General features: G+C 52.5%; 1 protein-coding gene across 7 annotated transcripts; it reads left to right on the top strand.

The window, feature by feature from the left end:
* Positions 1-23: 23 nt before the first annotated feature.
* On the top strand, positions 24-22319 carry OCRL (OCRL inositol polyphosphate-5-phosphatase). Of its 7 annotated transcripts, XR_005830953.1 has the most exons (25): positions 24-151; positions 254-333; positions 1013-1092; positions 1974-2012; positions 2493-2603; positions 2693-2788; positions 3201-3321; positions 3407-3568; positions 4109-4210; positions 4670-4784; positions 6868-6984; positions 7134-7321; positions 8847-8958; positions 10059-10168; positions 11162-11297; positions 12246-12356; positions 12658-12823; positions 13020-13255; positions 16421-16444; positions 18477-18596; positions 18822-18906; positions 19630-19757; positions 20577-20688; positions 20805-21005; positions 21134-22319. XR_005830953.1 is itself a non-coding variant. In XM_040614416.1 (24 exons), the coding sequence occupies exons 1-24, from the start codon at positions 119-121 to the stop codon at positions 20927-20929; spliced, it is 2706 nt and encodes a 901-aa protein (XP_040470350.1). In that variant the 5' UTR covers positions 24-118; the 3' UTR covers positions 20930-22319. The 7 variants fall into 7 exon arrangements, 4 of the variants coding, with proteins under 4 accessions (XP_040470350.1, XP_040470349.1, XP_040470351.1 ...); XM_040614416.1 differs by having other exon boundaries at positions 2496-2603; positions 20805-22319; XM_040614415.1 differs by having other exon boundaries at positions 20805-22319.
* Positions 22320-26065: the final 3746 nt, after the last annotated feature.

Genomic DNA, 26065 nt, shown 5'->3' with positions numbered 1-26065 from the left:
GGCAGGCGCGGGTGGGGCAGTCCGCCCGCCGGCAGGGGGCGGTGTGGCTGGTGGGCGGGCGCCGCTCTGCGCCACGCCGGTGAGCAGCGCGAAGTCGCCGGGAGACCGAGGCGCCGCCATGGAGCCGCCCGCCGCGGCCTGGGGCCTCCTCGTATCCGCCGGGACTCTGCCCGGAGCCGGGGGGAGCCGGGGGGGGCTGGGCGGGTGGCGGGGAGACGGGCAGTCGGCGGCGGTTTCCTTAGCTGCGGTGCAGAGCGTTGCCGGCACGGAGGTGCGGGCTGGGCGGCGGGAGCCGTGCGTGCTCAGCCTGGGCCGGCGGAGCGGCCGCTACGGGTGAGTGCCGGGCCGCGGCGGGGCCCACAGTGGGCCGTCGGGGTGCTGCCGCCGGCGCAGCCTGGGCCTGGCCCGCTCGGCCCGGTAGCGGGACGCGAGGGCCCGGCTCGGCTCCGGGTGTCCGCGGGCGGCGGCGCCGCTCCCCCGGCTGGGCCGGCCGCTTGTGCCGGTGAGTCAGGGCTGCCGCTGCCGGCGCCTCGTCCGGGGACGGCTCCTGTCAGTCTCGCCGCCCCCGCCGCACCCCGCGTCGCCCAGCCGGCACCGAGCTGGTCACCGCCGTTGCCACGGCCTCGGGGGACCCCGGAGCTGCGGGGGGCGGAGGGGGGCGGCGGCCAGGTCTTCCCCGGGTCCCCGCGGTAGCAGGCAGGGCGATGAGGGCCTCGCCTTCCAGCCGCGCTGCCTGCGCCCTTCCCGGCTCCTCAGGGTCTCCCCGAGGAGCCAGAGCTTCTGCTGCCCTAATGCCGACTGGCCTGTGGCCTTTCTCACCGCACGCACCCACACCCGGTGTGGCTCCAAGCTGGTTTTTCCCTTCCTCTTCTCCTGTCCCAGCAGTGCAGCAATAAGAATCAAACACTGCGTTTCTTTGTAAATACAGCTCTGGTGACTATGTCAGTGTTTGTCGGTATACGAGGAGGGAATTACTTCTGTGGTTTTTTACAAGTCTTTTTTCTATCTCCAGGGTAGTTATCCATTCACAGGAGAAAGAAAACTCTGTTTCGGATTATATTCCCATCAACAGCCGCTTTAAATGCATACAAGGTACCAACTCTCCTAGAGTGGGCTCTCTTGTGGTGGCAGGAATCCACTGCTGTTTACTGGCAAATGCTGAAACTAGTGGTGTTTCTTAACCTGCCTCCTGAGCACCCGTATAGATTGAATGCTTCCCCATGAAACTAAAACTCACAGTTTATGGAAACCTGCTTCTTCCTCATCTGAGTGGGTAATCTTTCCCTGTCAGCATACAGTTGTGAAGAACTTGAATGGTTCAGATGAGTGGTGGGCTTGGCATCCTGCAGAGCCAGCATCTTCAGCATGTGTCTGCTGATGTCTGTCTTCTCCATCACGGCAGCGCTGGGAGCTTTAGTCTGATTCCTGCATGTTTAGATCAAAACTTCTGTAAAGTCTGGCAAATTGTCAGGTCCAAACAGCTACCTGTGGAATGGGAACGAGTTTCAGGCCTTGTCTTAGAAGAATTTAAATAGCAATGTATGTCCCTGGGGCAAATGCTTGTTCAGGAATAAAAGCACTTTTTCCTGGATTAGCTTATAGCCTTCTACATAATGAAGTGTGGTTCTGCTCATTGTTTTTGCTGTGTAGACAAGCTCTGCAGTTCGTTTTCAGGTTGGCCTTTCCTAAAGTAGCTACGCTAACATGGAACATACCATCCAGGTGTGCGAGAACTCCAAATGTTGGGAATTTCCCTGTGACACTTTGACTGTGGGAAATGGCCATCCAAGCTGTCCAAATATGACTGTTCTTTCTGCCAGAGCCATTATTAATAGTACAGATGTAAATTAAAGCCATTTGTTCTTTTGTTAGGACTCTCTTGTGGTTAGTAGCAGGCAGTACGCTTTTCTTAGTACTCAATTACTGCAACATTCAGTGTGAACTCTCTTGATCCGTTTTTCTCTTTTTTCCAGAGGCAGAAGAAACTCTGCTGATCGATATAGCTACAAACAGTAAGTTTTATAACTGCAGTTGCATGGCTAAAGCTCCTTTCAGGAAGCAGGCTGCCCATTGGGCACTGACACATGCTTATTTTATCTTCATAAACTCCATACTTCGTGTTTGTCTTTTAGTCAAGCAGGGATTGTGTTTCCTCTAATGTTGTCTGGCTCTTTCAGAGAGTCAGTGGTCATGATAGACGTGGTCTTAAATGCCCAGATTGAAGTGTTGGCAATTGGTTAAACTGCAAGATTGCAGTAGGGAGAAGTATTCCTAAAATCAGGAAAACATGACTGATGGTACCTCAGGCAGGGGGGCATATCTCAGAAGCATAGGGAAACTAGCTTAGGTGCCGATTTCCATTGGAAACAATAGCTGGAAGTTGGCTTTCATTGATGAGCTCAAGGGATACCGTGAAAGCCTGGTCACTCTCGGGGCATAATATCTGCAAACCAGCCTTGGCTGACTCTGTGAGTCTGTGTTTGTGCCTGAAGCAGGCTGTAAGGTCCGGATACAAGGTGATGAGACAGCAGAGCGGCTCTTTGAAATCCCTGATGAGGAGCATTGCTTAGGATTCCTTTCAGAAGTGCACAGCATACAGGAAGGTAAGCAGAGTTACAGTTGTGTTCATGAAATCCTCTGACTGCCAGCAGTTTCTGACAGGGCCAACTTTTTTTTTTTTTTTTTCCCCCAGCCCACCTGAAAGCTTCTCTTTCTGAACCTAAGGACTCAACCACCTGGCATCAGGTAGAGAAGAACCTCCCAGGTCTATTGCAGGCCTCTTCTTCAGGTACTGACCTGATTGTCACCTTTGTGTGCTGGTGGCCTGTATGGCAATGGGGCACTCAGGGGTAGGGAGCTCTGTCTCACCCTGCGCTTGGCAGTCTGGCCTTTGCCCCGTTTGCTCACTTCACATCACGTTGCACAAAATAAAACATCTTTGTCCTTGGATCTGCTGCCCTGGACCATTTGTTCCTTCTTGAGTGCTGTCTTCTGCCTAGTGCCTTGGTTTGTGCATGTTAAGCTCCCTTCTGCCTTGACTTGTCGTTGGTACCCCTTTGTCTCATTCCCCGAGTCATCAGAGTTGATATATTGCTATTGTCGTTTGCTTTTTCGCTTTCTGTGGAGTTATATTTTTTCCTTCTTGATCTGTGCTGTTTTAATTGTTTCTCAGGGCATTGTGCTTATTTTTGTCATTATAGGAGCTCTGGGCTTTGACGATGACTTCAACACCTTAAGCCTAGAAGAGAAGAGAAACATGCAAAACCACCAAACAGGATCTCGCCGGGAACCCCCACCTCCTCCTGTGCCTCCAAGTAGGCAGTAAGTAACATGGTGGTTCTGTTCCCTTTTCCTTCTCTTCCTAGACAGCAGAACCGTTTTAATGCTGCTTTTGCTTCCTTCCTAGATTTCACCGAGAGAGAGAAGGTACATCAAAAGACCAGCCAAAAGTGACCAACACTATGCGCAAAATGTTTTTGCCCAGCACCCAGTCGGGACAAAGAGAAGGCCTCATCAAACACGTGCTTGCCAAGAGAGAGAAGGCATACGTCAACCTTCACAACTTCAGGTTAGAGCTGTGACTGAGGAACAGTGTGCACAGAGACAAAGCTGTTTAATCTCTTCTGTGAACTCGTATCTAGCCCACATTTGAAATCTGAGAGCTGCTGATGTGCAGCCAGCTTGGGTAGCTAAGGACCAGTGCAGACTGAAAGTCAGTAAGTGCCTGCGGTGTAGCTTCTCCTTTTGCATCGTTTCCCCTGTGTGGGTCAGATCTCTTGACCCTCAAGTAAGACTGAAGCAATTGGACAGAAAGAGGATAAAGGCAGCCATGTCTTAGCATTGCCCCACATGACATGATGTTAAAATAGCCACATGTTTGCTGGCCCCAGTGATGAAATGTAGTTTTGTAACATTCTGCAAAATCCTTGAGATGCTTGTCACTGAAAATGAGCCAAGCCTAGAAATTTAGCTGGCATGGCCCTGCACACGGACAGCTTGTATGTTGTGCTGGCTCCCAACCTGAATGCTGCTCTGCATGTGCTGGAGAGATTGGGCTGATGCAGTTCTTACTGTGTTTTCTAACAATTCAACTGCTTTTGTGTTGTAGATTTTTTGTGGGAACGTGGAATGTGAATGGGCAGTCTCCAGACAGCAGCTTGGAACCCTGGCTGGTGTGTGACACAGAGCCTCCAGACTTCTATTGCATTGGGTGAGTAGCAAGGACCTCATATTTTAGTTAAGGTGCTGGATTTCTTTTTGGATGCTGGTGGGCTGTATTTGTTTTAAGTTCCTATCACATTCTCAGAGGTTCCACAAAGCTGAGCTATGTCTCAGAAAAGCTGTCTGAGGGGAAGGAGCCATTTGGATGGGGCAGAGTTAAATAAGGCTGGTATGACATAACAAAATAGATTTTCCTTCAGGCATCTGCAGATCTCTCTGGTTATCCTCCACCTAAAGTAATACTTCTCAGAGAGATGATTGCTGCAGTGTATTGCAGTAGGGTGTCAGAGGCACTGTGATGAAGTTCTACTGCTTTATTTAGCAAGTGGGAATAAGGAGCTTCTCTTCCAAGGAGAGCCGTTGCTAGAGGTTTCACATTGGACCTTCCTGTAGAAAGAAGATGGTCTGTAGGAGAGGCGGGATGTGCTAAGTTGGCTTGGCTTTTTAGGTTCCAGGAGCTGGACCTCAGCACGGAGGCTTTTTTTTACTTTGATTCTGCAAAGGAGCAAGAATGGCTGGCGGCCGTGGAGAAGTCCCTGCACCCTCAGGCTAAGTATAAGAAAGTGAGTTCTGTTCAGTGTTGTGGGGTCTTGTCATACAGTTGGCATGATTGGGAGGAAAAGAGAAAACTTTGAAAGTTTGGGAGGAAAAGAAGAGGCTTCCACTTTCCTCACCTGACCCAAAGGGCGATGATTAGAGAAACCAGGGATGTATACTTGGCATGTGTGTACCCATGCCTGTGCCAAGTATGACAGTTTAAATGTGGAGAGCCTATTTCTGCCCCGCAGTTATAGAAGGATATTGTACTTTGAAGTAGAAATTTAGAAAGATGGGCATCAAAATGACTTTACAAAATACACAAGGTATGTGTCAGGGAAGTAGTATGCTCAATAGAATCATAACAGTGGGTTCAAGTTCTTTATCTGTGTTACCTCTCACCCTTGTATTATAGAAGCAAGGTGTGTCTTGGGCAGGTAAATTAAATTAATAGCTTTTCCTTGAAGGGATGGGATGATTTATGAAGTGAAATCTAACAGAAGCTGCTACCTTGAGACAGAATTGCTTCAGTTGTGGCAGGAGGACTTTATTCTGGCTGGTGTAGAGTGAGCTGTTGTTGATCTCTGCCGTAGCAAACCTTTCAGCTGTAGATATCAGCCCTAAATACATTAACTGGTTTCTCCTTCCTCCTTAGCCCATGCGCTCACCCCTGTCACACCCCTGTCCTACCTGCATTGAGTTCAGCTCAGTGGCATGTGTTACAGGTAATCACAGCAGGAAAACAGCACCTTGCTGAGCTGAGATGCATCAAGAGGGAGCCAGGGGTCATGACTTGAACTGTGGAGAGGCCTGTCCCTGTGCTTTACTTGAGTTTCATGTGAATTTCTCCCACCCTTGTGAAAGGGAGAGAACAGGATATGGCCGCAGGCGGGTGGAAGTGACTGAAATGTAGATAAAACTTGTGGTTGCGTACAAATTCCACTCTTGCAGAGTGGACTGAGCGCTTGGGCTCTTCCACTTGAATTCTCTGATTTCAGCTTCTTCCCTCACTACACAGACTGAATCCCAACACATCTTAACGTTTTTATGCCTCTAAAGTGAGCGTGTAGACTGCGCTCAAGAAGATGAGGCCTTGTCGCTGGCTTTCAAAGTTGTGACCCCACTGTTCTGAAGGTGCAGGGAGATCATGAACTGGGAGGTGCACTGGCTTAGCATGTGTAAAAGAATCAGCGGCAGACCCAAGATCCCTGCTGGGACAGTGCACATCAGCACTGTGTTAACACCTGTGGGCTGAGCTCTGCAGCAGAGGAGAACTTCTTAGCTCCAGAAAGAGGCTTTGCATTAGAAAACAAGTGTTTCTGGAAAGGAAACCTTTATAGCTCGGAGATGGCTGCTTTTTGATACCCTGTGTGTCAGGCACGTTTGCCTCAGGAAATAAGACCTTTTCTGTATATTCCCCTTTAGTGTGTGTCACAGGCTCCGCTGTAGTTCAGAGTAAGCAAAGGTGAGCATCAACTCCCAGCTGGACCTGCAGCCCTCAGCGACAGCTGTAGCCAGCACCTCTCTGTGACATGCCCATCTAGAGCACTCGGTATCTTCCTCTGGTTGTTTTGCTGATAGAGCACAACTTAGTGTGAAAGGCTGAGACTTCACAGACAGATCTGCTACATGTTTATTAAGTTTCCCTTGCCTTGCAGACAGCCCTGAGCTCAGAACAGCTGATGGCTGTTGGTGGATGACAGATTGTCCTCTAACCCAGGGTCCTCAAACTTTTTAACCAGGGGGCCAGCGCACGGATGAAGTGGCAGGCAGTCACCTGCGGCTGCTTGGTTTCCCTGCCCCCAACCCCCGGTGGGGGGGGGGGGGGGGGGGGGGGGGGGGGGGGCGGGGGGGTTCTGTAAATGCCAGGGCCTGGACTGAGGAACCTGGGGGGCCGTATCCGGCCCGCGGGCTGTAGTTTGAGGACCCCTGCTCTAGAACCTTGCTTTTGGACAGGAGGTCCTTTGGGTAATGTTGCAAGCAGGGATTGAGTACAAAATAAAATGAGGGACAGGGAGAGCCAGAGAAGCAGAACGTCAGGTGGGGCAGGCAAATCAAAACTATTTCCATTGCCTTTCTGAGGCATCGGGATCCCTTTTATATTTGCAGGTGCAAATGGTCCGTCTAGTTGGGATGATGTTGCTCATATTTGCTAAGAAGGATCAGCTGAGCAATATTAGAGATATCATGACGGAGTCTGTGGGCACAGGAATCATGGGAAAGATGGTGAGTTACCAAAGCCAATTTGTTGCTTCCATGTATCCGTGCAAGGAGCAGCACAGTCTGGTTTTATTTACCTGTCTGCTGTCCCTGTCTTTTCCTGGGTGCCTCGCCTGCTGCCTTCACTAACGACCACCAATACCTGCTCTCCCCAGGGCAACAAGGGTGGTGTGGCAGTGAGGTTCGTGTTCCACAACACAACCTTCTGCATTGTCAATTCCCACCTCGCTGCTCATGTGGAGGACTTTGAGCGGCGAAATCAGGATTATAAGGATATCTGTGCTCGGATGGGTTTTGTAACCCCTGATGATAGTCTACCTCAGCTCAACATCATGAAACACGAGTAAGTTTATTTTGATGTTTTCCCTTTTGAAGTGGTAGTGAATAATCCAAAGTGAGTCAGAATCACAGCAATGGGAGATTTCATGCAGATAAGTTTTCTGGCTTAAAAATATAACTGAAAGTGCCAAGGCCTTTGGTGTGCTAGAGCTCCTGCATTCAAACTACGTGGTCACCTCACTGCAGTGACTTGTGCAATTTGTCTGTAATGACCCTTTCCTTGCGTGTTGTGTTTAATACTTCCATTTCAGCAGGCACCAAACCTGAGTCGATGGCTGAATGTTACAGGGCTTGAAGAAACTGAGGGGGGGGGGGGGGTGGTTGTGATGGGGAAACAGGAGTATGAGTAGGAGAAGAGAAGGGATAGTAGGTGAGAAGAGGCTATGCTGTTTAGGCCTGTTTGAATAACAAGTGCTTGCAATTGCTGTTTCATTTTCTAATTCGTTGGATAATATACAGGCAATACTTTATTTATTTAGTTTTTAATGAGGTGACAGTGGTGCTGAATAATCCAAATCAAACATGTACAACCAACCATATGAATTGTTTTCTTAAACAGATACAAATGATTAATGCTTTTGTAGTTAATATTTAACCCATTTAAAAACTGAAAGTAGAATGCAGAGTGGATTGGAACAGAAAAAACTTCAAATATTAGATTATCCTTGATAATCCACTAATGGAAATTTTGAGGTTTGACTATAAACAGGAAGAGCTTTTATACTAGAAGAGGGGGTTAGATCTTAATCTTTAAATGAAACCTTTATAGAGTAATGAGTGAATACCACAAGTGTTTCTTTAGCTGCTGGTAATAAGAAGGCTGTAGGTCTGTTTGAAGACCCAGAGAGGAACAGAGTAAGAGCAGGTGCTGATGAGTGAGATAGGACAGTAACTAACATTCTGGAGGTCATAAACTCAACAGGAACCTAACTCTACTTTTGCCAATTCTGCATCAGTCAGTGTTTGCTGGGTAGATAATACAGTAGCAGCCTGATCTGATTGGAAGAAAAGCAGTGGAAAACAAACCGGTAAAACCATGGTATCACGCGAGGTCTGAGTACGCAGATAAATGCACATCAGCCTGCCTAACTGGCCAACAAGCAGGCTCTGCTTAACAGGCTCTGCCACTGCCCTCTCCTGTGTATGCAAGAAGAGCCTGAATACTAAATGGATTTTGTGTAGCTTGAAAGGTTATGAAGCTTGGTGAGATCCACTGGTTTCACTTCATTAGAGAGTTGGTGGTATTCTCAGGCTTTTTTCAGACTGAGCCAAACTCACACGTCTCCCGTTAAACTAAGTCTTCAACCCCACACAGGATTCCAAAGGAGATGGACTTAGTGCTGTAGTTACTGCTGCCACTAGGAGTTTCTGCTATCACACTCCCATCTTTCGTGTTTCCTTTTGTCTTCCATGTGTCTCAGCCTTAATCACCAGCGACCAACCATCTATCCTCCTATGCCCCTTCTTCCCTGTGTCGCCTGCAATACTAACTACTGGCTCTCCTTTTCCACATTTGTCTTTGTTTTCAGTGTTGTCATCTGGCTAGGAGACCTGAACTACAGGCTTTGTCTCCTTGATGCCAGTGAAGTGAAAAGTCTTATCAGTAAGAATGAGCTTCAGAAACTGCTGACATACGACCAGGTCAGTGAACTCTCCTGACATTTGCTTTGTACTTGTGAGGTCATCTTGGTTTAAGGTGTGCCTGTGCTTGGGAGGAGCTGGCAGACACCCAGCGATAAGTGTCTGTAGACATAGATGCTAGACACCAGGACACCCAGAGCTGTCTAGGGACATCAGCCCCCTAAACAAAAACAGATTGTACGTTATACCGGGGTTAACTGGGTGACCCTGGCAATTACCATAGAGGTGTCTTTGCATCTCGTTGGCAGAGTTCTTTCTTACATACAAACTACAAGCTAGAATATAGGAATTTGTAACACCAACAAAAGCTGCGGTAATCAGTGTTCTGGAAGAGGTATTGACAAGACCAGCACTCGTAGCCAAGGCTCTCTGCTCAGCCAGTTTGACCTAAATTCTGTACTCTAGTCTTCCCCGCTCAGCATTTCTTTGCAACACACTGAAAACTGAGACAGCACCAGATGTGCCTTTAAGATGAAGGGTTGTACCTGTGAAATATGAACAGAAATAGCATAATATCATCTCTGACACACAATTTAACAGTAAATCTGATTGATTCTGTTCTGTAGCTCATTGCTGTTGTACTGTGAAGCTTCATGCAGAAAAAACTATAGCTTAGATTTTTGTGAGGAAAACAATTAGGAAATTCTTCAGAAGAGGAAATGAGAAAAAGAAAGTAGTATCATGTTGTCAGCAGAGCAGCACTCCTGGAGGCCTTTGCTAAAATGATTGGCAGTGAAATATTAATGATGGTGATACTTAAGCCTGAAAACTAATGAAGGCATTTGGCACAAGCGGAGCAATTAATATTTCCCTTAACTATTGTTTTATGCTGTCTGTATGGTCTGGTAAGCAGTGCTGTGTCAATTTGTATTCAGTCTGTTTAGAAAACGTTGCACTGATGTGTTGAATTTTTACTTTTGTTAAAGCTATAAGGTCTGAGAGGCAATCTGGGGGATGCCTGGTGAATCCCATGGCCACAGGTTGCAATTCCTCTGCCTGCAGATCTGCTCTCTGACACTCTGTGTGTGAGGGGGTTTGGGGTGGTTTGTATTGTTTGGTTGGGTTGTTTTTTTTTTTTAAGTGTTCTTTTTCTGGTTTAGCTGAATATTCAGCGCACTCAGAAGAAAGCATTTGCAGATTTCACCGAGGGAGAGATTAAATTCATCCCCACTTATAAATATGACTCTAAAACAGATCGCTGGGACTCCAGGTAAATCAGCTGCCAATGGACATGCTTACCTGTGACATAAAAAAGAATTTTCTTACAGAACTTGATTTCCTGCTTCCTAGAGCTGGAAATACCTCTGTTATGGTGATGGCCGGAGTGCACAGACAAGTTTGTACTCCTTTGTTTTCCCTGTTTTCTGAAATAAGCAGACCCTCTATATGTTGACCGGGCACATGCCTTAAACTTTGGTTGCTGCTGATTTCAATAGATGAAGGTGGGTAAAGCCTGAACTCGCAAGTGGCCCTGCACCAGAGGTTTTTTTCTGCTACCAGGGACAGACAAACAGTATAAAAAGAATTGGAGAGATAAGGAAATGCTCCCTCTGAGTCATCCTGTCCCCTGACATGCACACCCACAGGGGTGGCTATGCTGCGATAGCAGCAGTGGTTCCTGCTTGCTGATCTCTGCTTGGTGCTTCCCACAGACTTTTATGCATCTGCTGCAGAAGCTTGCTCTAAACGGAGAAACTCCCAAGGAGAAGTTTGAAACCACATAGCAGTTGGATTTTTACTGTCTCTGTGGTTATGAATCAGCACAGTCGTTAATCTGGAGAAGGATAACCCAGGGTTCAGACTTCATAACATAATAGTAATAGCTGAGTAGACTTTCTGTAGTGGAAACAGTAGGCGATGGATCAGATAGTAGTGGGCAGAAAGATCTCGCAGCAAAAGAAACTGGTGCAGCTTGGGTCCCAGTACACATGGCTTTCAGCTGTGCAACGAGTCTTGTTTGAGGTTATTTTGTTTCCTGATGCTGGAAAAGACAGGAATTTTAGCTACTATATAGGACAAGGCAAAGAGAGCAGAAGAAATGATGTAGTATTCAAGTTGAGGGAAGTGATAGGAATTCATCCCATCACTGCTGATGCAGTCACCAGTGGTGGGGGTGGAGGGAGGTGCCTGGCCAGGAAGAGGAACAGCTTGGATGTTTTACTGGGATTGTTGGATCTCCCTGGTAACCTGTTTTTCTTTGTAGTGGAAAGTGTCGTGTGCCAGCATGGTGTGATCGAATCCTTTGGAGAGGAGGGAACATAAATCAGCTCCGGTATTGCAGTCATATGGACCTGAAGACTAGTGACCACAAGCCAGTCAGCGCACTTTTCCGCATCGGGGTAACTTTTTTTATATGCTAGAGTAAGATCACAATATTGTCATGCATTCCTTCGGGAGATGGATTGTATAGTCAAGGCACTCCTGCTAGTGCTGCTGCAAGAGGGCAGAGTAAATAAAAATGTCTCCACTGTGTAGGTGTGCTGCTGTTTGGCAGCGGTGCCAGCCTCTGCTCAGCAAACAACTTGGCAGCTGTGGTCTTTACAGCAACAACTGTACAACAACTACACAGCACCTTAGCTGTGTAGCACCGGGACAGTAATGCTCACTCGTTTGCTCGATTGCTGGATGCTGGATGCACCCAAGCAGGTGCGGTCATGTAGTAAATAGAAGGGCATTCCCATTGACCACCTTAATGCTGCTGCTTAGCTTTTCAGGGTATAACCCCCAATGTCTAGTACTAGAACAGATGAGCTACTGTTTTCTCTTCACTCAGCAGAAACCTGTAAATAATTGTGCTTGCTGTTGCAGCGTTGCTTCTGATGTGTTAAGAGAGCAAGACATGGGTTCACATCTGAACTTCTTTGGTGGTGAATGGCTGTCAGCAGGTTTTAGTTTCCTAGCTTACTGTATAGAGACAGTCCGTGTCCATTTTTGCTACCTCCTGCTCCCTAGGTAGCTCAAGTCTCCTTAAAGGAGAGCCTTTCTCCTCCTGCTCCAGCAAATCGTGAATAATGCTGCGAGATGCCAATGCTGTTCCACAGAAATCACACCCAGTAATCTCCCAGTTGTGTGCGATCAGTGGCCAGAAGGACCCTTTTTGTCTGACATTTGTAGGGGTAAAACATGCGTAAAGTTGCATATGCAGCTTGGAGCAGATTCTCTTTGCCTTTCAGCTGCACATAGCAAGTGCTTGGAGAAATATTTAACTTCTGCGGTTTACTCATGATCAACAGAGTTCCTGTGAAGCTGGTCAGAAACTTTGCTGACTGTTTTCTTACCTTCCACAGGTAAAGGTTGTGGATGAGCAGAAGTATCGAAAGTTGTTTGAAGACATCGTTCGTATAATGGACAGGATGGAGAATGACTTTCTTCCTTCGCTGGAGCTAAGCAGGAGAGAAGTGAGGATGAAACCTGAATTGCTGTGCGCTTCCCAAGCCCAGCAGCATTAGAAGTGCTAGAACTACTTTTAAAGACTTTGGTTCAGTAAACTGGATTATAGGAAATTGAACTGTATCCATTATCTTATGATCAGGAATTGGATTAGAAGGGACATCTTGTCCTGGCTTCTTGGCAGGTCTTGTGTTAGGCGTTCTGCGTTCTGTGGGCACTTCTCAGTCATGGGCACTGCAGAGTCCGAGTACTAGCTGTGTCCCCCATCTTGGCCACTAACATGATTTGTGTTTTCTCTTTGCTCTGCAGTTTGAGTTTGAGAATGTGAAGTTCCGTCAGCTGCAGAAGCAGAAGTTCCAGATTACCAATAATGGGCAGGTCACCTGTCACTTCTCCTTCATCCCAAAGCTCAACGATAGCCACTACTGTAAGCCATGGCTTCGGGCCGAGCCTTGTGAAGGTTACTTGGAGCCAGGTGAGTTTTACCATAGTTTCTACAGCGGTAGTTTCTACCCCATCTCCACTCAGCCTTTCCTGTGTCTCGCCTTTCTCACCATCATGCTTGTCTGTCTTCTCGGTTTTGTGGCCTTTGTCACTGCCACTGTATGTTCGTCCTTGTCATACCTGTTGGAGAGTGTCTGTGTGTTCTTGAGAGCTCCTGTTTGTTGCAGATGAGAGCACAGACATCTCCCTGGATGTGTATGTCAGTAAGGACTCGGTAACCCTTCTGAACTCTGGTGAGGATAAAATCGAGGATATTCTTGTGCTTCACTTGGACCGAGGGAAGGACTATTTCCTTACCATCAGTGGGACCTACCTGCCCAGCTGCTTTGGCACCTCTCTGGAGGCCTTATGCCGAATGAGGCGACCGATCCGAGAAGTTCCAGTCACCAAACTCATTGACCTGGTGAGTGACAGCATTCTGGAGCAGCTCTCTTAACAGGGAGAGAGCATATTCCCTTCTGTTTACTCTTAAAAGCAGGAGTAAAAGCAAGCCTTCAGCTTGGGTCATCTGTGCTGGCTTTGAGCTGATTGACTTTTTCCAGAGCTCGAGGTGCTCTTATTTTTTCCTTCCACCACAACCAATGGCTTTTGACAGCCTGTACTTCATCCTCTGTTTCTGAGCAGGTTCTAAATATTGTTTGGTGGGACAAAAAGGTGATCCCAGCACCTTGTGTTTTGTTACTCTTGTGCTGGTGCTGGCAGGCTCAGCTGGGTGGCACTGGTGTGTCACAAGAGGAATGATTGAAATGCTTTCCTCGAGGTGCCTAAGCTTCTGCAGTGACAAGGACACCAGGATCTTTTTCCTTCTGGACACTTGTGGCATTTGTGCTTCTCCAGGGAAGGAACAAGCAGAAGCAGGAGGACCGAAGAAAGAACTTCAATGCTGTTAGGTGTACTGATGAGTACAGCTCAGCAAACGGCCAGTCTTGCAGCCTCTCTGGCCAGTTCCTCTCACAGTGACGCAGTGAGCAATTTCTTCTGGCCTTGCTTCAGTGAGGTTCTGGAGGTTTAGTCTATTTACCTGTTCTGGTTTAGCTAGAAAAGCCATTTCTTTTTTTGTTCACTTGAAAGATTAGCCCAGTTCTTTTAGTCTCTCTGACATGTGATACCTTTCCTCTCTTCTCATATCTTGCAGTCTCATCCTAACATGCATTTTTTTTTTTGTCCAGTGAGCTGCTGTTTTTTCACATCTGTAGATTTGACAGATTCCACTCCCATCTGCTTCCACTTCTTTGTCTTCCCTTTAGCAGTTGCACCACGCCTCTTGCTGCCTCTTCCAGTTCCCACCTTTTGTTTTGTCTACTTTTCTCACAGGCCCAACATTCAGAAAGGCCGCTTTTATACCAGAAATTTGATTTTGTAATCATAAGATCAGGCTAAGCAGAATCCAGGTGGCAAGATACATGTTTGCCTCTTCAATTCAAGCAGCTAATCCAGGCCTCTGGCTCCTCGTACTTTTAAGGATTCGACTGAAAGTCAGCCTTGTTCTAGAAGTGTGTCGAACTTGGTCTGGAGCATTATGTCGGTCTTTGTGGCTTTTCCACCTGCGTTTTCCTGCTCAGTGCTCAGCACTGACTTCCTGCTTGATAGATAGGAACTTGTGCCTAGACTCGTAGCTTCTGCCCTCACAGACACACGCTATTATTTACTTTTCTAAGTGTACTTTGAGGCTTCTTCTGCTTCCTTTACCTGTGGGTTTCCTTCTTCTGTTATTCAGCGAAACGTATAGAAGCGCAGGAAGCAAAACAATTGGAGGAGAGCACCCTGTCCCAGTATCTGCAGCAAAGGAACAGTCTCATGTGTCAGTGAGGTCAGTGTGACAGCAGTACTTCAATGGGAACGTGTTACCAGAACTCAAGGAATCCAGTGTGTTTAACGGCCCAAAGCAAAATTCAGTCACTTAGATTATAAAGCTATTTGAGGTCTTTTAGTTTTGATCATACCTATGAGTTGAGAAATTCTTGGGAGGCAGGACAAGCTGAGTGCTTCCTGCAAGGGAGAGTGGTGCACATGGTGCCTACTCTGCAGCCCAGAAGTGTTCTGGTCCAGTGACATGGCTTTAGCTGATGTTTAGACTGTGTGCAAGGAAGGCAGTATGTTTGTGTATTAAAAAACGTTTTCCCTCCTGCACTTATGCAGTGTTAGGGCTTGTCATTCACTTCATCAAGGATTTTTTTCAGCCTGGCTAGACTGTATCTGTGTTCAGCAGAGTGGGGCCTGGAAAATGCAGGTCGGTAAGGGTCTGAGAGGCCATTTGATGCAGGGTAGCAAAGTGTAGGTGGGAGCTTCTTTGGAAATGGCTCTCCTAGTTCTCCTGGGAGAAGCTGCTGACACTTGAGCATCTCACCTTCGGGATTTCAGAATCAGGTCTCATCCTGGTTTTTCTTGGAATCCTACTGTGGGCTTTAAAAAGCCTCTTGAAGAATCTCTGTCAGGAGCAGGTTAGTCTCATGGAGCTAATTGTGCCCAACGCTACAGGAAGAGAGGTGAACAGCAGGGCAAGCAGTCAGGTAGGTGGTAGTGAGACTGTTGAGATGACTCACCCAGTTATGAAACGAGCCTCTCTCCTGTGCAGCATGGCTATCTGGCATCCCAAACCTGTGACTGTGGTCCCTCCCCCTATGCCTTGGAAGAAGAACCTGCGCCATCTCATGTTTGAAGCAAGCTGTTCTCTGCAAAAGGCTGGTCTGTTGTGGCTGTGTTAAAACTCGGTGAGCCTCCAAAGGAAGCAGGCGCTGCAGAAGCCACAGGGGAGCCTGAGATGCTGCTCCCTCCCAGGCCTGCCCTGCGCAGCGGCAGCTGCAGCTATGTTTCCAGCTCAGTTCTTGAATGCTCCCACCCTTTAAAGGTCGATCCGCCAAAACTCAGCTTGAGCAACCTGCTTCTGTTTCCTCCTGCGGACTCCACTAAGCACTGTCTTGTGCTGCCAGCCTGTGCTGCGCTGGAAAACGGATGCTGTGGTTCAGGATCGCCTGAGGGACTGGACACGAAGCCTGGAGGGGGCTTTGGTATGCTCCTCCTTGCAGTGTGTTAATGCTATTAGGTTGAGACAGACGAGCAGCCTGGGGTTTTGAGCACAAACACTCATTTCCCTGACTATACACAAAGCTGCTTAGGGGGCCTGTTAGCTCCACAGCTGCCACACTCAGAAATACGGATTTAGCCTAGTGAATGTTTTATCTCTGCCCTGGTCACAAGGGAAGATGGCTGAAATAATACAGGGATATTTATTTCTGACCAGAAGGATTCAAGAAGGGAAAATTCTTCCTGGCAGACACCTCTGCCTATGGCCTAACTGTCTGCTGGATAGTGAACAGTGGTGCTGCAAGGCCCATTTGAGGAGTTTGCAGAAATCCTGACAAGGTTGTGCATCATGTGAGCAGGATTTTTGCTAATTGGCAGGCAAATCTCTCACCACAGGTTTAACTTTGGCCATGTCAGCAAAATGTGTGAGGGACCTAGCATTCAGTGGGTTCTTGTAATGCAAATTAGGTTTCTGCCTAATCTGAGAGTGCATTCTCTCTCTTAACGATACTTTTCCCTCTTCTCTCTTTCCCACTGCTCTCAGGGAGAAGACAGCTTCTTAGAAAAGGTAATGCAAGCAATTGCTGGGGAAGTCTGTTTCTTAGTGACTTGTGTGTAAAGAGTGAGTTTTCCCCTTGTTTTCTGCTGAAGAGGGAAGGGGAGGTGGGTGCAGAGGGAGCGCTTGTTCCAGCAAAGCCTCTTAGCACAGCTGTGGGCTGGATGAGAACATGTAGGAGCACAAAAGTGACCCTGTAGCCAAGATGGGGCCAGCCCAACCGAGCTGCTTAAAGCTTACCAAATTCGCTTTGGGGAAAAAATACTCTCCCTGATCCTGGCAGCAATGATAGATATTTCCAGAAAAGATTGGCAGCCTTGAACATATCTGAATTAGCTTTAACCATGCACATAAGGTGGGATTCACCATAGCACCCCCTTCAGACACGTGGGGAGAAGGCTGAATTAGAAAACTGAAGTCTTGTGCTCTTTCCATGTTGTTATGTCCTGATGGAGGCTGAGGGAGGGCCACATAGAGGAGACAGACGTTTCTCCACTTCCTTGAGCAGCAGAGTTTGGGCTGCCGGCTCATGCAGCCACTGATGCCTGAGCAGGATTGCTGCTTTCCTTTGCACTTGTGCTCCGCACTGGGGGCCAAGCAAGTCATTGAAAGGGCAAGTGGGAGACGCTGGGGTGCGTGTGTGTGTGTGGCAGCATTTTTCCTGCTCTCCCTGCGCTTGGCTCAGACATCTGTTAACGCGTTTGAGTGGACTCTGTTCAGGCTTCCCGGGCTGGGTGACTTGTCCCCCTCCAGGCTGTCAGTGCAGGGTGAAACAGGAGAGGGAATGGATGTCCGCTCTCCAAGAGGAGCTTGAACTCGGATGCTGAACTAGATAAAGCTCTCTAGCCGAGGACAAGGGAGGAGTTTGGTGCTTGCCTTCTGGGAACATCCTTTTGCAGAGCATCTCCCTTCCCGCAGAGGATGCAGACTTGCCTTCCCTTCCTGGCACGTGGCAGGAGAGGGCGCTCGGGGCCCGGCCAATGCACAAGGAAAACCGAAGGCCCAGCGCCGCAGCCGCCGGCTCCTCATCCTCCTCCTCTGCCCTGAGGAGCCGGGACCCTCTTCCTCTGCTCTAAGCAGTCGGGCTCCCCTGCCTTGGGGGTCTCCCCAGCTCTCCAAGTTACGCCAAGGGCAGCCTGGCAGAGTGAAGCGCTGCTCTGGTGCTCAGCCCTGGTGCCGCGATGCCCTGGGGTGGGGAGTTTCTGTTGAAGAGCCCTTCCGCAGCTTTTATTTCGTCCCTCTTAGAGGAAAGCCTTAACAGGCTTGGCTAACATGCTGCTTCCGAATCTTGCCTGTGTGCTTGGAGATGAGTAAGGCAGACGTGTAGCTGTGACCTAGCATCTGCTGGCTGGGTAAAATCTAGTGGTGTGTGGGGCAAAGCTGTGCTGTGTGGCAGACGTGGCTATTGCCTGTGCTGGCGGGGCTTGTGCCAACCTCACGTGTCTGGGTGCGCAGCGGGATGCCGAACCCAGCCCTGGCTAGCTGTGAGTGATTCTGTGTGCTGCAGAGGGACAGCAATCGCAGTTGTTGTGTAAGCTGACAGCTGAAACGAAGTCCTTTGCGCTTGGCTCGTGGTGCTCCTCTCTGCTGGTGTCCTCGGGTTTTGTTCCTGTTTATTCTGGTCTCTTCTGGGTACTTCTGCTGGATATGCTTCAGGAGAGCTGTGCATGGCTTCTTTCTTGGGATCGCACAGGGTCATGAGCGATCATAAAATAAGAGTAAAATCAAGGAAAAAACATCAATCCCATTAAAGATTGGTGTGATGGAGATTTCTAAGCAGTTGAGCTCATCAGCTGCTTTGCACGAGTAAGTGGGAAAACTTGACCGTCTTCTGCAGTGTCATGGTGGAGCAGGCAGGTTGTTCTGTGGGGCAGTGGAAGGGAGTGGAGCTGGGACCTACAGAACGATGGCTCGCTGCTGTAAAAGCAAGTAAGGGCCAGAGGAGTCCTGGGTCCTGCTCCTTCCCCTCTCCAAGCTTTCTTTACCAACGCCCTTCCAGAGGGACTGAGGTTTCCCTGAAACCCCCTGTGCTCTTTGCCACCAGGAGAAATCCATTCTACAGATGGGCTCCCTGGACAGCGAGGACACAAGTGAGATGCCACTGCAGATCCCGAAGGAGATCTGGCTCTTGGTGGACCACTTGTTCAAGCATGCCTGCCACCAGGTGAGGGAGAGGGCCTGCGCCATGCTGGGAGGCTCTCGAGGGCTTGGTAACCCAATTCATCACTCACACTTGGAGATCAACTCCAGTTTGGTATTTACAGGGCAGGGGTTATCCCCTGTGCTTGAGACACTGGGCTGGGGGTACCAGCTTTCACCCCACTGTCACTATGTGCCTCAGCCTCTGTGAGGAAGATGACTTTGTCCATCCCTGTGCTGGTTTTGGCAGGAGGACCTGTTCCAGACTCCGGGCATGCAAGAAGAGTTGGAACAGATTATTGACTGCCTGGACACCAATATCCCTGAGACAATCCGTATCCTTTCTGCGCCTGACTTTCCCAGGAGCCTGCTGGTTCTCAGCTCTGCAAGGAGAGCTCTGTGACCTCAAGGTGGCAGGGTCCCTACAGGGGGATTGCCTCCCCTCTGTCCCCCCGGAGACAACCTCTTGAAGCTTAACCTATGTTGGCTAAAGCAGCCAGGGGGCTGGGGCTCTGGAAGCCTCTTCGAGGCTGTGCCAAGCACAAGAGCTGGTGAGGCTGAGTGCTGGGGGGCATGATCTGGAGAAAGGGCTAATGGAGCTGAGGATTTCTGTGGGGCTAGAGCAGGGGTCCTCAAACTACGGCCTGTGGGCTGGATACAGCCTCCCAGGGTCCTCAATGCGGCCCCCGGTATTTACAGACAACCCCCCCACCCCACCCCAGCAGTGGTTGGGGGGGGGGGAAACCAAGCAGCCGCAGATGACTGCCTGCCACTTCATCCGCGCACCGGCCCCCTGGTTCAAAAGTTTGAGGGCCGCTGGGTTAGAGCGTGGGCAAACAGTGGAGGGTGGATGGGGCAGGATTTTCCATGGATGGGGGACAATGGAGGAAGAGGAGGAGGGCTTTGATGTCAGGGAGCAGTTAAGCAAACAGGGAACTTCCAAGACCTGCAAGGAGGAAGCAGAGATTAGGCAGCTGGGAAGGAGGAGAGGTAGGTAGTAGTCTGGAGAGGGAGGTGATCCATCTGCTCAGCATGTCCCTTGATTCCTACCGGTCCAGCGGGCAGTAACCACTCCGTGGCTGAAGCACTTCTCATCTTCCTGGAGGCTCTGCCAGAGCCAGTGATCTGCTACGAGCTGTACCAGCGGTGCCTTGACTGGTCATACAACAGCCGGCTATGCCGACAGGTGCGGCGCTGCCTCTGTGCTTGTCCACTTGCTGCAGGGTCAGGGCAGCTCTCCCTGCGGTGAGCTCTGCCTTGGTCCTGCGGCTTGCTGAGTCCTGCTCCCTTCCCGTGAGCTGGTGAGGAGGCTTTGGGATCAGGCACTCGGAGGTTCTTTGCAGTGGGCAGGATGACCTGGGTACTGTGGCAGTGCTTTCCTGTCCTGAGGTTGGCACGGCATCGTCTCCTGGCTGTCGTCTCCTGGCTGTCGTGGTGGAGCACACAGGGAATAGCAGCCCTGGGGAGTGGAAGAGCCTCCGCAGGTCTTGGGGGCTTAAGCACTTGCTCAGAGCTGCAGTTCCTGTGCTTCCCATAAGGGCAATGAGCGGCTCTTAAAAATAGCCGGTGGGGCAGCAAGCAAGGCCAAGCATGTCCTTGGGCAGAGGAGGAAGTTTTTGGGGGCACGTTTTCAGTACTTGCATCAGAAACCTCTTGTCTTGGTCTCTGTGCTGCTGCTGTGCAGTTCATGGGGGTGAGAGCTGGGATCTGACTGGAGATGAGCGGGAAGCAGCCCCAGGGCAGCGGTAGTTTTTTGCCTGGTGACACAGTTACCCTAGAGGCAGTGCTACCAGGAGCCAAAGCCCGTGAGTGCCATCGGTACTAGGCTACATAGGCTACAGCTGGTGGCTCATTGCTTGCTTCCTGGGTCTGTGGCTCATGCCAGTAGTGATGCAGTGGCTCAAGGTAGTGGAAGGGGGAAGGCTGCCCATCTGGAGTCCAGACTGCCACGGTGTGTCCAGGCTGCAGCGATGTGAGCTGGGAGAGCTTCCTGTTTCCTTTGCAGGTGATTTTTCAGCTGCCTCGTTGCCATCGTAGCGTGTTTCGGTACCTAATGTCATTCCTCCGAGAGCTGCTCAGATACTCTGAAGACAACAACGTCAGCGTCGCCATGATCGGTAAGTGTGTCATTTCTCTGCTGTGCTCCTGCTGCGCTCACTGGAACGTAATGCCTTCCTGGTCCCTTTCAAGGCCTCCATTCCTGACCAGTAACTTAATTTTTGTACCTCTGCAGCCGCCTTGTTCTCCAGCCTCCTCCTGCGCCCTCCACCCAATCTGGTGGCAAAGCAGACCCAGCAGGACCGCCAGCGTGCCATCAACTTCCTCTACAGCTTCCTGCTTGCTGGGGATGAGGAGTGACTCCTGCCTGTGTGCCAAAGCGGAGGCCTGTGCTGCCAGCCTTGCGCGGAGGCCAGGCCTCTGACAGCTCCAGAGGGTAGAAGGCTCTAAGCTACTCCAAGTGCTGTGTTTACAGTTGGAAGGGATGTGTTCCCCTCTCCTTCCCAACGCTGTACCCTACGCTGCAGAGGACCTGCACACTCATTGCACTGCCATCTTTGACAGGAGCCTCCTGCTTTCTCCTTGGGAGCTGGGTGGATCTGTTGATACCCAAGCACTGTGCCAGCAGCTTGATGTTCCCATGGCAGTGTTGTCACCAGTTCCCCAAGTCATGCTTCTCCTTTGCACCCCCATCTGCCTGGAGTCACTGTGGGGAAGGGTGGAGACTGTCAGTGCTCTTGAAGGCCATGGCATGGCTGGCTGGCACTCAGCCCGTAGGCTGCGTCCCTGCAGGTGCAAAGTATGCGTGCTGGTGTGTGCTGACTGTACTGGTGAGAGCCCCGTGCTCTGCCCTGGGCTGGCGTTGGGCACCTTCAGCCATGCAGCAGACCTGGCCAACCCCTCACTGTGCTACGAAAGCGGGACCGCGGCTGACCCAGGAAAGTTACCTGGACATTTGGCGGCTTCCCTTCAGCAGGGTATTGCCCTCTCCCCTCCCTCACGGGGTGCAGTGTCTGGCACGCAGCTCTCTCCCAGCGCTCCCAGCCTTCTGCCACTGCCACTTGGCCTTGCTCTCCTCTCTCCCTTCCCCCGTGCCCCAGCTTCCTTCTGGGACACAGGATCTTGGGTGGCTTGGAGGGGCCTGGGTCAGGCAGTGAGCTTCTCCAGGGCTGTCCCTGGGCAAGGCATGGAGCAGGACACAGCCCCTGTCCCTCCCAGCCCTGCGTGCAGAGCCACAGGGGTAGGACTCGGGGTGGGGAACCGGAGTGGTGGTGGATACTGGCCTCCCCCTCGTCCAGGGGGTACAGGCTGGAGGCAGAAGGGGAGGGGGGAAAGGAGCCAGAAATCCACCTCGAGGTCCAGAGGAGCAGCTGGGGGCTATGCGTGGGTGCTGTAGTGCCAGGGTCACAGACAGCTGGGAAGGGGACACCCTGGGGCCTGGCAACTTGTGGGTGCAAGAGGGAGGCCTGTCCCAGTGAAACACTAAGCAGAGTCCTGCCTGCTTGGGCCAGGGACTGCGCGGCCTCGGCTGAGGGGGGCTGCTGCGGGAGGGGAGGGCTGCAGATCCCAGAGCCCCCGCCACTGCTGTTGCTCAGCCCACAGCTGTCCGTCTGGCTGTGTGGTCCCCGTGCACTGGCTGAGCTGCTGGGGGCACCCCTACCTTGTGGCTCTTTTTCTTGTCTTTAAAATTTTTAAATTACATAATTTATTGGGAAACCGTTTGTTCCAAATAAAACTCCATTGTGCAAGGTTTTTGCAGGGCTGTGCTGGGTGCTCGCACCGAGCCTGCCATCCCTCACGTAGCTCTGCGCTGTGCGGCCTGGGGGTGGCTGCTGCCGGGCCACAGCATCCCATGACGTGGAGCTGCAGCTCGGCTCTGCCGCCCTCCCTGCCCAGGGCTCCGGGGCTCTCTGAGGGGCTGGAGCCTTCCAAAGGCAGCCAGCTCCTTCCTCAGGCTCTCCCACCGCCCCCTGGCAGAGTGCTGGGCAGAGTTGGGGGATGGCAGCAAAGGTTCCCATTCCCCAGGTTCCTGCTGGTTCAGCTCCTGCTCCTGGGCAGCAGCTCGCAGGCTCCTGGCACGCAGGCAACGTGCGGCCGCACGCCAGTTGCCTTTTTGGCAGAGTGGCCTGGCACAGCCGCGCCGGGGATGGTGCAGCCAGCACGCAGCGGGCCTGGGGAGGGTGGGCGCAGCAAGGCGCTGCTGCCGGCGTGTGGCACAGGGCTTTGGCAGGTCTGAGCAGGGATGCCCATGGAGTGCAGGTCCCTCCGGCCCCACTGGCTTGGCAACTGGAGCAACCGTGGAGAAAGCCAGCGCGTCCTGCTGCAGGAAACGGCTGCCGGTGTCATCTCCATCTGCTTCCTGCCGGCTCCTTGAGAGCAGGGCTGTGCCTGGGCAGCTGCTCCTCACACTGTCACGGAGGGGACCAGCGCAAGGTGCCGGCATTGTTCCCGCGGCCACCACATTCCTGCCACTGCCGGCGGAAATGCCAGAGCGAGTGCGAAGCCCTGCTGCTCCCCAGGGATGGGGTTGAAGCCTGGGCCTGCCCATCCTCCAGGCCTGACCAGGGCACAGGGGTCCTCGGGTGGCCTCAGAGGCTGTTGGCGCACCGCTCTGCACTCCGTATTGAGGTGGAGGTCTCACGCTCTCACCTGCGAGCCCAGCATGGGCATTAGGGGACTGATGGATGCTGACGGTGCCCAGATGGCAGGACCGAGATAGCTGGTAGCATGCCAGCAGCATGTGCTCGCTACCGGCAGCTGGGATTAGCCCACGATGTTGGCACAGCCAGTGTCCCACACCCACCCAGGATCTCCATCACCAGCCGCAGGTGGGGCAGTGAGCCCTGCCTGTCCCCCTGGCTGCAGCCAGAGATCCCCAAGGACTGGAGGGCTCCAGCGATTGCTCAGCCCGCTCCCATCCCAGGGCACCCAGGATCCGTGCTTGCCCACTCAGAGAGCCAGGACCCAGCAGAGCACCCTGTCCTTGCCATACTGGGACCAGCACCCGCACACCCACCCAGGGACAGCTGCCTGGGGTGGGGGTCTGCCTGTACACACTCACCATGTGCATTTGACTCTGGAGACCTTGCAGCCCTCGGGCTTCACACCCCCCAGCAGCACTCGCAGCAGCCACCATTGCTGGAGATGCAGCTCCAGCAGTGCCTCTCCCTGCCTGCCCACCCCTGCCCACTCTGCCCATGCCCCTGGCACTGCCGTACTGCCCCACCGGCCCCGCTGCCAAGCTCCCCACCACAGTGCAGGGGCTCTGGCACTGCAGGCAGTGTGCAAAGGAGCTGCCACAGCACGCAGTGCACGGGGAACGTGGCTGAGCCCAGCAGCCTCCCACCTGCCTGCGGGCAGCCAGCCAGGCCAGGAAAAGCCAGAGATTCCTTAGGTCTCCTGGCCCAGGAGCCTTTTCCTCCTACACCGGCTGGCCACAGCCCAACCGCGGGGTCCTCCCTGGCCTCCTCCTTCCAGGCTGGTGCAGGAGGGCTGGGGTCAAAGCTCAGCTGTGCATCCCCTGGCCGTGGCCCAAGCCCCCGCGCTCAGGGCTGGGTGATGCTTGGCAGGGCTGTGGGACACCACTGTCTACCCTGGCACGGGCCACGGCAGTCTGCTCTGGGGGCGGCTGCCAGACCACCCCTAGCTGCCTGTCCTGCCTGCGCCCAGGCCGGCAGGCACTGGCCCTGCGGGTGTTCGTGGGCAGGGTGCTGGCTGCCTGCGGCCGGTGGCGGGGCGAACGGTGCTGAAGGGCGGTTTGAGATGCAAGGGGAGGGCCCTCCCCGTTCAAAACAAGTAGCAGCGGCACTGTAGGGCAGCAATGGAGGAACGGTAGTCCCACCACCACCACCACCACCACCTGGGCCACGGTGGGCGTGGGCAGGCGGCATGGCGGGAGCGCGCTGGCGTGTGGCCGGGGAGCACATCCCTCCCCAGTCCCAGAGGATGAGCTAATGTAGGCCAGCTGGGCCCAGCCCCGCAGCTGCAGCCTTTCCGCTTCTCCATGGCCCCGTTAACCCCCTCCCCACCGGTGCTGCCACCCCCCTGCCCATGCCCCAGCCGCTGCCATACTCCCCTACCCACAGCCCCGCCATGATGCTGCAGCTGAGCTGCCCTCCGCCCGGGATGCTGCTCATGGGAGGTCTCCTGCAAACAGTGTGGGGTCTGGGGGCCCTGCACAGGCACTGCCTCGCATAGGGGTCCCGGCTGGGGGTGTCCTGTCCCAGGAGGGGTGCCATCCCTTTGCAGGGCTCTGCCCCCACCCACCTGCCTGGTCCTACAGGGACCCTGTCTGCTGAGCCCTGACCCCTGCATGGGTCCTGCTCAGGCACAGCCCTGTGGGCATGGGGACACCAGGGAGGGGGATGCTAGGGACAGAAATGCCAGGTCCCAGGCGCCCACGGCTGCTCCTGTGTGTGGGGCTGTGCAGACCGCTGCCCAGGGCCAGTGGGATCAGACTGCGGGGAAAAGGGGAGATCTGGCAGCTGCTGGGGCTGCCTGAAGCCAGCAGAGTCAAACGGAAGCAGTGAGAGAGCGGTGTCCCGCACCGGGCTGCCATCTGGCTGCCCTGGGGTGGCTGCCCGCCCTTCACCCGGGCTGGAGCACCCCAGCGAGGCACTCGGCAACTGGCAGAGACAGCTCCTGCAGCTGCCACTCTGTCCCTGCCTGTCCCACTGGCCTCCTCTCCTGCCGCGGCCAGGCCAGGGCCAAACCCTCCTCCCAGCCCCTCGCTGCCAGACATGGGTGCTGCACCCTCAGCTTCACCTAGCGCCTGTGGGTGCTGGTAACCACGGCAACAGCAGCATCGCTGGAGCAGGGCAGAAGCACCAAGCGCATCAGCACCTCCCTGCAGAAACCACTTTACAAAAGCCGTTATCCCAGCAAAGGTTTTGGCTAACGAGCTGCTGGAGTTCCCCACCCCAGCACTGTCGGTATCTGGGGGCCAGTGAGCAGGATGAGCCAGGGCCGTGTCCCCATCTCCAGGCACGAAGCATCCCTGCATGGCCCCACGGCAGCAGCGCCTGTCCCACCACCATGCTCCTAACGCAGTTGTTACCACTCAGCCCCTCCTCACACAGCTGATTCCCACTGCAGAGGGGAATTCAGGTGAGCAGAAAAATAAACCCCAGAAGGGGCTAAAGGCAAGGGGGTTCAGGGCAACATTTGTAGCCAGGGTCTTTCCTCCACAGCCTGAGAGTTCCCCAGCCCCTCACCCTGACTGGGACCAGCATCCCCAACTCCATCATCCAGCCCCTCTGCAAGCTTGGGGCATACTGGCCTCCTGGTTTACTGCCCTCCTCCCCAGTTTTACAAACCAGTCAGTGCTGCAGCTTGGTTTTCCTCTTTGCTGGGTAGCTCCTCTGCCAGCACTGGGCTGGGGAAGGGGCTGCCTGGGCCCCCAGCAGGCAGCTCCAGCAGGGAGCAGAGGGCCCCTGGGAGCCCTCTGCACAGGCAGGTGAGCAGTCCCTACCCGCACCTCCAAAAATAAGGGTTTAC

The sequence above is a fragment of the Falco naumanni genome, chromosome 14, assembly GCF_017639655.2.
Source record: "Falco naumanni isolate bFalNau1 chromosome 14, bFalNau1.pat, whole genome shotgun sequence".
In the NCBI taxonomy this organism is placed as follows: Eukaryota; Metazoa; Chordata; class Aves; order Falconiformes; family Falconidae; genus Falco; species Falco naumanni.
This window is presented reverse-complemented; position numbering and strand designations above follow the sequence as displayed.